The following is a 14,794-nucleotide window of genomic DNA, read 5'->3' on the forward strand; positions in this document are numbered from 1 at the left end:
CCACTTTCTCCACTGAAACCACAGCACCTTCTGGAGTGTACACTGTCTCTCAAGTCATGAGGTGTGTACACAGGTGCTCGCCCTCCTGGGAAGTCTGGCTAATGTGCTCCAAAACCAGGATATCGTTTCTAGAATCCCATGCTAGAGTTCAGTCTCTAGGGACTTGGAGTTCTCATGAACCCAGGCTCCCCTGCCCTAAAAATATCTGTAGAGGGAAGATGTCTAGTTCCTCCACAGCAGTCATCCCTAGAAAGCTTATCTCAGCAAATCCCCCATGGATGAGTCCCGATCTTAGTCCTCATTTAAATCTGGACCACTCAACAGATGTGAAGTAACCATGTGACTGCAAAACTTGGGATGGGGACATCATTGCCAATTATTTAGACTTCTCTGTCTGGTGATAATGTAAGCAAGTGAATGAAGAGAAAGTTGCTCTCATTTCTAGCCACTTTGTATTTAAATTTGTCTTCTGATTGTTTTTAATGAGGAGCTGAAGAAATACAAAGCCAAGAGCTAACTCGTCAGAATGCAGAAAAGTCAGACATTTCACCTGCTGGGCAGAAGGCCAGCCATGATGCACCCAGGAGAAAGGGGTAAGACGCAGCCTTTTCAGGGTAATTTTTGGTCTTTAGTCCAGTCACTTCTGAAATCGACTCCTTAGTTTTTCAAGTCTCACGTCACTTAAGTGACGCAGAGAAGGTCGGAGACTTGACTGAGGTAGCATTCTTCCATCATTCTCCTCAGGAAATGCAGTTTTAATTACTTTGGTTTGAGATAAAGGTCCCCTCTGACCTGAACATGTAAGAGGTTTTTTTTTTTCCTTCTCATTTGATGTATCTGATCTTGGACCAGATGGTTCCTTTTACTTCTGGGTAAGTTTCGTGTTAGGAACTGTCTTGTCTATAAAGAGGTGACAACTGCCTTTGTGGTAGCATGTCAGCCCCTTCCCTGCCCAACCTGAGTGCTGGTGTGTGAAGTATCCAGATTAAAGCTTTCTTCATTGGGCTGAAAGCATTGTGTCCCCTGTTTAAAATGCAGGCCTCCTTAAGGAGGAAATCATTTGGCCCCCTCACTAACTGAATTCAGGAAGCAAATATATGTGTCAAGTGCTGAGACTCGGCATGGGAGGCACCCAGGGAAGCAAGATTCAGGGAGGCTCTGGGACACAGCTCTGCGTTTTGCACTCCGCGTTTCTCAGGCAGCTGGTGGTTGTGGTTGAGGTAGCGAGTCCTAATCTGGACCAAGTCACTTTATGGCCCTTTTGGGGTAGTGTTGCTTCGTTCTCTCAGCAGAAGCCAGTGTGGGAGGCTGCTGATGCTTGAGCCTTCATCTGTCTCTACAGAAGGTCTGTTTTGTTTTGTTTTAAGAATCTTGAACTGTGAGTAGAAATAAAACCTAAATGTCATTTACCTCAAACATTCATGACTAACCATGTCTTTGTTAATTAGCGGAGATGAATGGGAAAGATAGCTTAGAGTGACCATACGTCCCATGTATTGAGCCTTCCTACCGTAAGCCTAAACCCATTTGTCACTCCTCGGGACTCCCACAATGCCTTTTGCCCCGGCATCCCTTATTCCGTTGCACTCTGACCCCAAGCCTCTCTTACACAAGAATGTAAAGTAAATAAACCGGTCTCTCCCAATAGCATCACAAAAAGAAGATAGCTTTGGATTTTTATTAAAGTGCATTTGTAAAGACTCATGTTTTGGGCGTTCAGTAGCCTGGATCGTGACTTGAATCTTGGTTTCTGAAAAGCTATTTTTGCTTAAGTTCCAAATAATTTAGTGAAACAGGCATTCAGTTGAATTTCATCTGGTATGAGCTATTCCCATGGTTCAAACTTATTACCCCGGAGACATGGGTGCAGTCACTCGTTCCACTAGAATTGGCTGGGTTCTAGTGTGTGCCAGGCATCATTGTTAGCTCAGGGGACCCGGCAGGAACAAGAGGAACAGAATTGCTGCTCTCCGTGGAGCTGCAGTCTAATAAGTGACTACCTTGGCTTGTCCCAGAGGGTCATCCCAGCTCCCCTCTCTGAGCGAGGTATGTTCAAGCTCCCTTTTCTCAGCATCCTGTCAACAGGCTCAGCCCCGGTGATGCTTTGCCATTCTCAGGTGACAGTGCTGAGTTCCCAAGTCAATGGTCTTTTTCTTAGAAGGGACAGAGGCCTGAAAAACGAGCAGGAGGTATGACCTTGGGAGAATGTCCTAACCTCCTCTACCACTGCCTTTGACGCTATACTGCAGACACACTGGGAACTCCCCAGAACTTATCAGCCCCACATCTGCTTTATTGGAAATTATTTACTGTTGAGGGGGTGGGTATAGCTCAGTGGTAGAGTGCATGCCTAGCGTGCATGAGGTCCTGGGTTCAATCCCCAGTACCTCCACTAACAACAACAACAAAACACAAGAACTATTTACAGCTAAAAGTTTGAGAAATAATATTGTTAAAATGATATTTTAAAAGCTTTCTTTCTTATCTTACTTTTAAATTAAAAAAAAATATATATATATATAATTTCAGATTTCTTCTTAGCAAGTTCAGATCAGCAACCAGAGGAGAAATCATAACTCCAAAAACTGAAAGTGGGCGGAGCTACAGCTTGGACTTAGATGGCCAAAATTTTCGGAGTTTAAAGTCAGCCCCGGGTTCAGACAGGTAAGACACATACAGACTGGGCAGTGGGGTAGCCTGTGGATAAAGTTGATTTATTTCCATCCAGATAGTGCTTCTAGGTACCTGTAAAGTAGTATCTCTTGGAGATCTCCTAACATATAACGTGAAAAGCCAGGGGGATATTTTTTAGTTGAAATAGAAAGTTCTTACACTTCTTCTGAATTACAGCTGTTGAAATCCTCTGTGTTATTTCCACAGACAAGATGATGTTTTGGGACTCAGGGCTGCAGTGCAAATGGAGAGACCAGGGAAAAGAAATTATTTTCATTGATTTCTTGATGTTTTGCTGTTTAAGCTTCTGAAAAAGAAAAGTCTAAGTATCATAGACGTTCCTTGCTGCTTTTTAAAAATGAATAATCCTTTCATTTGAATTGCCTCGGAGAATTTCCGTACATTCCACTTCTTTCTAGTTCCACCATCTCTAACACGTTGTCAGTGGGAGGCCTCTCACATCTCCTGTGCGTAGAGCTATCACCTTGTCAACAAAAGTAAAGAGAAATCAAAAGGATAGCCAAGACTGTAGTCATTTCATATCAGGCTTGATTTTCTTTATCCTGGTGGTGCATAAGTCAAGGCTCATGTTCATGATTAGTACGTTATCAAAGGCAGCGATGAGAAGAAAGACCTACCCTCGTGTTTCACTGAGATGCAGGTACTCTCCACACCTGTACCTTTCTTCCGATAGCATTCCTGCAAACTAGTGTCACTTGATGTAAAACTGCACAGAAAAAGATAAGCATAAAAGAAATCATTTATTATGCACCATCAAAAGATTACCACTGTATTCACTATTTTCCAAATTTTCCAGAATGTACATATATTCCCTTTATGATTTAAAAAGCCTTTAAAACCTGGTTGCATTTGTCCTTGAAATAGTTTCCTTTGACTTCCCTTGGGGTAGATCCCTATGGTGTCCCACAAAAACTTTATATTAAAAAAATATCATTTTTATTTTTGATTGCTGAACTCCTGATTCTCAGACAGTGATCAAAATTATTTAGAGATTACAGGCAACTAGCTTAGCATTGTTATTTTTGCTCAGCCTCATGGAGACTCTAGCTGAGCTATCTTGGCTCATATTTCAGGCTAGCTTTTAAAAGGGACACTACGTGTATATATGTATGTATGTACACATATATAATGTATGTGTGTGTATATATATAATGTATGTATACACATATATATTGTGTACATATATAATATATATGTATATATTACATATATATATAAAGATGAAATTCCCTGTTAAAAACAGAGGAAGTCTCCTGACCCAACAAACAAAATTAAATTACTCCATTTTAAATTAATCTGTCTTAACAGTTACTCAACAGGAATAGGGGGCACAGTCTCCAGTATCACAGTACTGGTCCTATTTTTCCAGAATCTGTCTTCCTGGCTTTATTCCTTTTATCTTATCTGCTGCTGGCTATAGAGCTGACTCTCGAAGAATGCAAGGGTTAGAGGTGCCACCCTCTTCATGACGTTACCCAGCTGAAAAATCTGTGTATAACTTTACAATCAGCCTTCCCTATCCCAGGTTCCTCTGTATCCATGGCTCCTCTGTATCTGCGGTTCTGAATCCACGGATTCAACCAACTGCAGATCATGTATTATTGTAGTCTTTAATATTGAAAAAAATCCATTTTTGAGTGGACACACACAGTTATGTAGATGGCTACAGAGCCATATGGACATCTTTCACCAAATACTGGTGTATTGACCCAGGGGTTTCTTGTTGTAAACTGGAAGGTGGTCCCTAAGTAGCCTTTATCTTTTAAATTATAAATTATAAATACCTGAAATGGTTTACAGATGGAATACAGTAGTCAGGAGTGCTTTGGCTCAAGCATGCCAAGAACAATGTTTTCCCATTAAGAAAGAGAGTAAAGATGTTGGGAGATCAGTAGAGCAGAATGTCCTTTTCCTAGAACATGTATTTATCACAGTGATGACTCATTAATGGATGGCCACAGTGAGATGAGTTACATTATTAGCCCAAAATTATTCCTTAGAAAGTTGGGGCAGGAGGTGGCCCATCTTTTCTTCGCTCCCATTACCTAAAGATGCTAACTCCTGTTTGTTGGCTTGGAGCTGCAGTCATTCTGCAAAGCCAAGTAGTAAAAGTAGCAGGTTTTCTTTTCTGCTTAGGTTCTGCAAACAGAGCTGCAGCCTCCCCTGTAACTCATTTGGAATAAGGAACAGCAAATTCCTTGAAAGTGATTGCAAGATTCCGGTCTTTTTGGTCTATTACCTGACCTTGCTTAGCAATTAATTCCCCTTCCTCCTCCACAGTGCATATTTCTTCATAGTTCATTGCTCTTTTCCTGGAGCAGCTGGGCTTGGGCATTCTTATTTAAAACTCATATCAGGGTGGAAATGATGTTTTAGCAGATGCCTGTTTAGACTTTATTTCTTTTCAGGAATTTCAAAGCAGGGAACAGTATAAATGGATAAATGGGTAAGGCAAGGCTTAGCAACCTCTCAGAGGAACATGGCAAATTGCTCTTCACTGGTTGCTAGGGACTACTGATGAATTGTCAATGTGGTATGACTTGTGAGATACCTATCTTAAGTCATACTCTCCCAGAAACAAACCCTTAGACAAGGATTCATAAGTGAGTAATTTATGAATTGAAATGATTCCAGGAGCAACCAGTAGGGGAGTGAGAAAATCAGGGCAAAGAAGGGGAAGAAAATAAGCAATGTGCTATCTCAGAGGAGGTCTGAGTTTAAAAACTCAGCTTGATCCTCACAGGATTCTGGAACATAAAGGATATCTCTGGGTTTTTCCGTTTTGTGGAGCAGAACCATTGCACTTCTATACCAATCAGTCATTGACTATAGGTTCCCTTAGATGGGGTTTCCAGATTTAGCAAATAAGAATACAGGATGCCCAGGTGAATTTTAGTTTCAGATAAACAACTCTTCTTAAAGTATGCCCCATGAAATATTTTCATTTATATATTATATAAATATTAGTATATTTTTATACTTAAAAATTATTTTAGAAATTCATTATTTATCTGAAATTCAGATTTAACTGGGACTGGGGGTCAAAAGAGACACACTTTAAGGCATGTCTATGCCTCTAGCTCCAATGCTAAAGGCAAATCTCTGAAGATCATAGGTACAAGCCATCAGCAGAAAAGCGCCCAGAAGCCAGGGATGGGTGTGTAGAGCCTGGTACAAGGGATGTCAGGGGATCTGGGTAGGACATCAATACTGTCCCCTAAAAAGCAGAAAGGAAAAGTGAAACTTTGAACTGCAAATCCATTCTGTTCAGGGGAAAATGAATAAAGGATGCTGCTGGGTTTCTCCGCCGTATTTCTATCATGACATTGGAGGACGTGGCAGGCGTTTCACCACGGGAACCTGAATGTTCAGATAACCAACTGGTTTCCCACCCCACCCCCTGCCCAAGCACACACCGGTTCTATCCAGTTGTGCTTAATTGTGCTCTAAAAGGCCTGGGACTGACTGTCAGTCTCTGTGAGGCTTCACAAGCTGCTTCAGTTGGCTCTGATCCAACAGCAGAAACCACATCGTTCACACCAGCCCTCAGCTCCTTAGCTAGTCCTCACCCTCCTTCCAAGTGCCACCTCCCTCCCCTCTTCTTCCCCCACCTCACCTTCTCTCTCTATCACCCCACCCACTTTCTTCCCAGTAAATAAGGCATGTTTGGTACATTCATGACTAAAAATATATCATTCTTTCTTCGTATCTATTATTTTGGGCAAAATGAGCTTATGAAACCCATTCTGTCATTATATGATACATCCTTTTTTCATCAGAAGTAAAATTATCTTCCTGTCCTGAAAGTAATTTTAATTTACATCTTTGCGATGGAAGTTAAGCAGCATCCTCTTACTAGTAATTGGGACATAGCAAGACGGGAGTGTTCGAGCTCTGAGTCAGGACCACTTCCATGAAGTCAATACTGGTTTGGTTTGTGTATTAGGTAAAACGCTATGTAGTTAGTTTCTAATGTGCTTTGCAAACTCCTTTCCTGGCCAGGCTTTCAAAATTGTTCAAATTTATAGCACATCTCTAAAAGTATGTAAATTTTACTCTGTTAACACTAGCTGTGATAGTTTTGTGACTCAAAAGAATAAAGGCTGTAAGGATTGTCCTCCAAAGGAAAATTACTTACACCTCTTTCCTGTGCCTTGGCTTAATTTGTCCAATGCTAATTCCTTTTTCTTCCTATTTTAACCTACTTTCAGTGAGCTCAGCCCATCTCAGTGGCGGCAAGGTGTGGACATTCAAAGCCACAAGCTGTCACAAATACTAACTGCCTCAGCAATTTACAAAACCATAGTGGCCTGAGAAGTATGAGTCTTACTTCCATGAAGTGATGGACATGTGATAGATTGGGTGAGGAAATGTGGATTCACAAGAGGGTGTAATTTACCTGAATGGTGACTGTGTCAGTGGGAGTTACGTGAAGTCTAGAGCTGCCCAGTAATTCTTCAGCAAGGCACTTACGTTTATAAGTCAAAACCATCCTTTTTAGCACAAACTTTGCCCACCATATACACACCTATCTTGATTTGGATTCCTCCAGAAGCAAACCCTGATATAAGGATTCAAAAGCAAGTCATTTATTTAGAATGTGGTCTTGGAAAACACGGATAGGGGAGTGGAGAAGTGAACCAGGGAAGGGAGGGGGGCCCCAAAAGAGTGTGTTGTTAAGCCAGTTACCACTGTGGGTAACTGGAGTTCGGTCTCAGTGGACAACTGTAGGAGACAATAAGAACACACCTCGAAGGTGTCAAGAGATTGGGAACTTGGGCTATTTATAAACCAGCTTGCTGTTCCTCACTGGTTGAAGGCTAATTCTGGGACACTAACTCTCTGGCCCTTCTGACTTGTTCTGTGCACAGGAGCTCCATGCTCTTGTGATCCGAAAAAAATCCTCAGGCATAGAGTTGTGGGTATTCCCAGTAGACAGGATTCTATGGCTAGAGGTGAGTGCCGAGGGGAGATGAGTGGGGGCACTGATTTTTGCTACGACATCCCTCCCTGGCTGCTCTCAGACCTCCTCTGAAGGTACAGCTTGTCAGGCCACCAGTTGCTCAGCCCCTGACTTACATGTTCTTTACATACATGTGACTTTTCTGATTATAATGTCAATAATGTGAGGTGGTGTGGAGACTCAGTAGTTCATCCAGACCCTTGACACTGCACTTAGGTTGTACTACAAATGGGTTCTTGACTTGCCTCATTCTTGTGGCCAAGGGATTGTAAGCCCGAAGCCTCCTTCGTGTTAGCATTTCTCCAATCATTTCCCGAAGATTCACTGCCTTATAATGTTCTATTTCTATGAACTAAATTTAACACATTTCCCTCCTCCAATACGATACATTTCTCTTTTACTCACTGTTACCTAAGATGCATCAGGTGACATGCTACATTCTCGGGGTAGCTAAGATACAATAATAGCCTTCCTTCTTCTTGAGGAGTAGAGAGATGACTTGCTCACCTATGCATGCTATTTCTACAAATAAACTTCACACACAGTTCTGCCAACGTTTTTGACCTAGTACTATGTGCCAAGCAGTAAATGTGGAATTTCTTAGGCACTACTTTTCCACCCCTTCATGAACTTCCCGTATGTCAGGGAAGATTGGGATGGCTAAACAAATAATTTCAAGAATATGGTACTGTGATAAAAAGACATCTGTGTGCTATAGGAAAACCGAAGACAGGTATTTAACCTTTCAGAGGATTCAGGGAGGCTTCGTGGGGATGATCCCTAAGCAATTTTGAGGGGTAAGGAAGACTTGGCCAGGTGAAGAAAGGTAAGAACATTTGAGACAAAGGGAATAGAAAGTGCAAAGGAAAAGAGGCATAAAACAGTTTTCCATGTGCTAGAAAACAAATAGTTCAGGGTTTCTAGAGTGTAAAATTGAAATGTGGTTTACAAGAGATGAGATGGAGAGCTAAATTGGACCACAATATGGATGGCTTTGGCTGCCTTGGTGACTTTTTTCTTGTGAGCAAGATAGCATTCCAGGTGGAACAAGAATTTAGCAAATCTGAACTGCTAAGAACAGAGGAAGTGCTTGTTCCATTTAGTTAGAGCGAAGTTCTGCTAAACACTTGCTTTTCTTGGTGTCCGTGGTGGAGAGCAATTGACTTTCTTTTTGCTTGTGATTTCTTGTCCACCCAAGATTTTTCATGGCTACTGGCCTTTCCTCCAACTGACTTCAAGTCATTATTTAGAAGCAAGGCATGGGATGGGGATTTTATTATGATAAAAGACGGAAATATTGTCCACCTGTTTTTAAGTTCTTTTTCCTCATACCCAGGCAGAATCCCCTACTCTTGGTGACTGTCTCCTCTATTTTAGAGAGTCTTTTTAAAGGAAACATTCTTTAAGGAAACCCTAAACATTTTAAAACCATTGAAGAAATCAGCTTTTGTCTTAGTAAATCGAATTATAAATGTTCTTTGTATATTTAGCACTGAGATTCATTGAACAAAAATTTCACTGAGTGCCTAAGACATTGTCTTATATTTGTCCTTGCTCCGAAAAGGAAAAGGAAGGAAAATATGTGTAATTAAGGCACAGAAAGCCAGAAAGCCAGTGGCTTCAGAAGAAACTGCAGCTAGAGAAACTGCCTAATTTCCACTTCTTCCTGATTTCTCTGCTTCCCTAACTCAGCGTCCAAGAGCCTAGGAGGGTTCATTTGTGCCTGAGTATAACACACACACACACACTCTCTCTCTCACTCACTCACTCTATACACATGCACCCAATAGCAGGAATTCATTCCTTTGGGATGTGCTGACCTCTCTAAACAGTTTGATTTTTAAATGGAGGCATGCACATCTGTGTGTTCCTGTGCCTGTGACCTTGGGCACATACATAGGGGTCAAGCAACTTTTCTATAACGGTACAGATAATTACTGTTTTTGGCCTTGTGGGTCATATGGTCTCTGTCTCTACTCACCCTGCTGTTGGAGCATGGAAGCAACTATATACAATACATAAGTGAATGGGCATGTCTACATAACCATTATACTTTATGGGCACTCAAATTGGAATTTCATGTAATTTTCACATGTCACAAAATAGTCTTCTTTTGCTTTTTCTTCAATGACTCAAAAATGTCAGAACTACTCTTAAATCACAGGCTGTAGAGAAACGGGTGGTGGCCCAATTCTATTCAGGGGCCATAGTTTCCTGACCCCTGGTGCTACACTTTGACTCACTAACACAGAAGGTGTCCTTCCATCCATCACAGTCTGAGCTGTGAGGACAACTCAGCTCTCTTGTGGTATGAGAGGAGGGGACAAGGCAGTTGGTTGGAGGGATGCCGGAGATCAATGAATTTAAACAAATCCACAGTTTAGTCCAGCGTTTCTCAGCCTTGGCTGCATATTGGAATCACTGGTAGGGGAGGATGGTGATGGTAAAACATGTTGATGCCTAGAGCCCATGCTCAGAGAGTCTGATGTGATTAGTCCTCGGTGTGGACTGGGCATGGGGATATTTAAAAGTTGCCCCTTGGAGTTTCTGATGTGCAAGCAAGGGTGAAGGCCACCGATCTTGTGTAAAACTGTGTTGACAAAGACATAGCATTTGGGGATCACCAAAAACTGGAAGGTTGAGCCAAAAGGTTTTTCTCCTTTTCTTTCTTGTTTTTAACATCTCTTCCCTATTTAACAGGCTCAGTCACTTTCTATCTACATCCTCCCTTGCCTGTCTCTTACATGTTTATTTCAGATCTGAAATCACTAACAGAGGGAGAAAAGCTCAGAAACTGCAGAAAGGAGATCACGCTGTCTCTGTGTCATGTTAAGCACTAGCCTCACTGTCCCAGTGAGTGTAGTGTCTCTCAGATTAATGCTGCTTTGGCTGATCTTCTCGGGAGCATTCATTTACCCAGACGGGCACAGGACCAACCTTGTCAGCCCGGTCTGGGAAGGTTGGACCCTGGGAAATTCTTTCCGGGCTACAACTCCTGGGAGAGTGCTCTGTAAACCAGGAAGGCAACTTGTTAATTTAGAGTCTCTGTCCCCTTGCCTTGGCTCCTTTATCCAAACATGGATCTATCTAGGAAGCCATTATCAAGATTTGGGACCAGCATGAAATTAGGGATAACAAAATGGAAGACTTTTAAAAAATAAGTCTCATAAGGGGAAGTAAATGAAACATTTTCCTACCCTAGGAAATGTGTCTTTCAAGTAACTCAGAATTTCCAAGCTCCCCAGACAGTGTCATATTCCCCACACTTTGGGCCCTGTTAGAACGAGGTACATATGTCTCTTTCTTGTCAGTTTCCCCCTAAGCAAAATTTAGCTTTAAGATTTGTTGGCACTGATTTTGAATACTTCTAATTTAAATATCAATAGCGTGATATCGGGATCAAAAATAGCTCGTTCTTAATTGAACTTTAAACTTCTCTCATTTACACTTGAGGAAGCTTTTATCCTCTTCCTATTTAAGTGGCAAAGATTCATGCATTTTATGTCATATTTTACATAACATTTAAAGAGTTGGCACCCAAATATTTATGGTATTCTGCTTCATTAGACTAAATCTTTTTTAGTCTAATCAACCAAAACATTTGACTGAGAGGAAAATATTTTTAAGAAGCTCACAGTAAATGTCAGGAACAAATGGGAAAGTATATGCCATTTTTGAGATAATGCCTCTGGCAACAATAGTTTCCAGTCACTGACTTATGATCACAAGACTTTTCCTTATTACAGGATTGCCTCTTGAATGTCATTACCACAATTAATCAGCTTCTGCCAGAGCTCTTACATAAGTAGGACTTCAGGTTTTAGCAAGGCTAATTCATGATAGGGACTTTTCCAAAAGCACCGGGTCTGGGAGGACCTTCAGCACAGACACAAGCAGTGACACCCACATAAATCCCCTTGGATCATAACTTTTTGGCTCATTTCTGCAAGATTCAGTCCTAGCCTTTCTTTTTTCAGGGAGGTTTTACCTAAAACAGTAAGGAGAGAGATTTTTCTGGTCGTGTTATGAGAGTAGGGAACCTGCAGGCACAGGGCAGCATCACTGGGTGGGTCTCTGAGCCCCTTCTCAGTTGGACTTCCAAGATGAGCACCATTACTTGGAAAGGTATGAATGTAGATAACTGTTGTCAAGTGTAGAAATGGAACATCTGAGATAGGAAGGCTCAGGAAAATCAAGGAACTTAGAACCTCAAATTATATCCATCTATTTAATCACAAAATTTTATTTTCTTGTCAGAATCAAAAGACACAGAGACCCCTTTTGAGCAGTCCATAGTACTATAATTTATTCAGAGTGCCACTTCTAGAAAGAAGCAGCCAGGGACTGTTTCTGTATTGTATCAAAGGAATGCTCCCCAGAAAACTTTCATAGTTCTCTTAATCAGATTCCAAGAAACTAACTCCCAGCTCTTTGATCCTTTGATTCTTTTCTTCTTGAGAACATTCTTCTTCTATGTTCTGTCCAGGTAGAACCTGCCTGGTTGTGACAATTTGATCTTGGTGAAATGATGAATAAGCAGTTAGAAGAACTAAAATGAGCACAGGCTTTGGGTAGGCCGACAATTCTGTTTTTATTCTGACTTTATCACATACTAACTGTGTCGTGTACATGCGTGCGCACGCACGTACGTATGGAATAATTGTTCAACCTTTCCAAGACTCAGTTTCTTCATCTTCAAAATAAGAATGTTAATACCTTTTTTTTAAACAAGGATGTTGTGGAATGGAAAGTGACACCTAGAAAATACTCAGTAAATGCAGCTTCCATTTGCATAATATATCGAGGGTGGTAGCGGCTGTTCATATCCATCAGGACAGGTTTGATTTTGGTGGCTTCTCTGGAGCCTTGAAAAAACTTATGAGCTGTGTTTGACAACTCTAGTGGTCCTTGCTGATTCTTCTGCCAGATTTATCTTCTAGCAGTGACCCCTGCACCATCAGACATTTTTTTTAATGCCCTTCCTTTATTCCTATGTCTCTCCTCTGATTGCCTCAGCTGTGAGCTCTAATTCCTATTAATGATCACAACTGTGCTTTAACAATAAGATGTTTATTATTATAGGTGCACTTAAAATTTATTAAAATAATAACTTAAAGAGTAAAATTCATGAAGGCTTATGTTTTACCATTTAGCATATTTTGTGCTCACTGAGAGCAAAGAATCAAATAAGAACAAACACTTCTCTTAAACTCTCATTTGCCAAAACTTACTTACTTATGAAGCTCTACTTAATAAGAAAATTGTGATCACCTCAAGGCAGGAACTATCTTTTCATTGATCACTGTTGAATGGAATTGAATCCATTTTAGCAGACATGAAAGTAAATCAAACCCATTTACAAAATGTCATTATTTTTATCCTATATTTATTAAATGTGCACCATGAATCAGTCTCTGAAACAACACAGAGAAATAAAATATAATTTCCCATCTCTGATTAAATATGTACTGAGTGCCTCCTTTGCACCAAGATATCATAAAGGTGCTGGAGATATCACGGTAAATATGTCATGAACTCTGTCCCCAAGGAACTCACAGTTGAAAGAGGTACCGAGGCCCACATAAGAGGATCTGTCTGGTAAGGAGCCCAGCAAGACATTGTGTGGTCAACTGCTGCACAGTTTGGCAAAGACTTTAAGTGAATAGGTACTGAGTAGAGCAGAGGTCGACCAGGCCTGTGATAGACAGGAAAGTTGTGATGAGAGAAGCTGGACTTCATCTGGCCCTTGAAGGATGGGGAAAATTTGGGTAAACAGAGAGTGGCAAATAGGGCATATCAGGTGGGGAGAACGTGAGCAGAAGCATTAGAAGTAGGAGCATGAGCGTGGCGAGTTGAAAAAATCGTGAGGAACCTGGGCTGGTTGGGAGAGTGCTGGTGAACAGTGGAGAAAAAAGTTGGGGAGGGAGGGTGAAGTTCAATTACAAAGACCCTGGAGTCAGACAAATGGGGTTGAACCCAGGGAGCCCCTGAAGGTCTTGGAGAATGAAGGTAACATGATAATTGCTGTGGTCATAAATGTCACCATTGTCATCTGGTAAGCTTTATCTTGACTGTGTCTTTGGTTACTGTTGTGCTTCTGCGTTAAAGTCAGAATATTCTTTCTCGTTTAGAGGGAGCACCGGTTCGTCAGATCTCAATGACCAGGAAGCTGGTCCTGGGACTCCAAAGAACATCCGGAGCAATGGTGTGACACCAGTCACTCAGAGGTCACCGGCCCCAAGCACACGCAGCGTGACCTCACTCAGCAGTAGAGTAAGTACACGAATGTGAAGGAACACCACCCTCGCTCTGAGACTCAGCCTCACCGCCATGGCATGGCTGGGCATCAGCTCTCTGTATCTCAGAGCACGTTGTTTATCTTGTTTAATGGTAGATGCTTCTTTATCAGGACTGAACCCCCTTCATCCTTAGCTCCTGGCAGGAAGCCTAAAGTGAGAAGGAAAGGGAACGAGCAGGTTCAAAGGTGGAATTTGTTCGATGGGGGTTTAAATGGCTTTGTGGTTTGAATAAAATATAGATCATGTTTAGAATTCACTGATTTTTATCTTCCATGTTACCTCTCAAGATTGAACTGCTCTGAAATTTTTCCAAACCAATTTAAAGTAGGAAAAGTAGATTCTTGAAATGTTTTTATAGTTTTCTTTTCTATACAGCTGTTAAAACAAGAGGGTCAACACATAATGGAGACTTAAATTGCATAATACATATATGTGTGTGTATAAGCTGTTCTTTTGAATGAATAAACATCAATTAGATTTTTTGATTAAGCAGGAAACTCCATATGTACAGCTGACATCTATGTTTAAAAAATCTTTGTATACAAACTACAGTTCTTTGAATTAGCAAATATTTAATGAGGACCTACCCTATGCAAAGCCCTGGTCAAGCAAAGACTTTAAGGAAGTGAAAGAATTAGCCATGGGGGAGTCTGGGGCAAGGTTTCCTTCTATGTAGGGACAGCGCTGATATTCGGCAAGTGCACTGCAGGAAGGCTGTTCTAGTTACTTAAGGCTGGCCTCCGTCTTGTATAGTCAGTGACTAAAAGATCTTTAATGCCCCTGGAGGAGCAGCCACTGTAAAGGCCTGAGGTGGGAGCATACCTCGTGTGTTCAAGGA

General features: G+C 41.3%; 1 protein-coding gene across 1 annotated transcript in view; it reads left to right on the top strand.

The window, feature by feature from the left end:
• SYTL5 (synaptotagmin like 5) overlaps window positions 1-14,794 on the top strand; it is a 215,396-nt gene that overhangs the window by 170,188 nt on the left and 30,414 nt on the right. The window contains exons 5-7 of the mRNA XM_072956676.1: window positions 488-593; window positions 2,530-2,664; window positions 13,789-13,930. Coding sequence (XP_072812777.1) covers window positions 488-593; window positions 2,530-2,664; window positions 13,789-13,930 — 383 coding nt within the window. The remainder of the gene's footprint in view (window positions 1-487; window positions 594-2,529; window positions 2,665-13,788; window positions 13,931-14,794) is intronic.

This window comes from Vicugna pacos, chromosome X (assembly GCF_048564905.1).
Source record: "Vicugna pacos chromosome X, VicPac4, whole genome shotgun sequence".
Classification (NCBI taxonomy): domain Eukaryota; kingdom Metazoa; phylum Chordata; class Mammalia; order Artiodactyla; family Camelidae; genus Vicugna; species Vicugna pacos.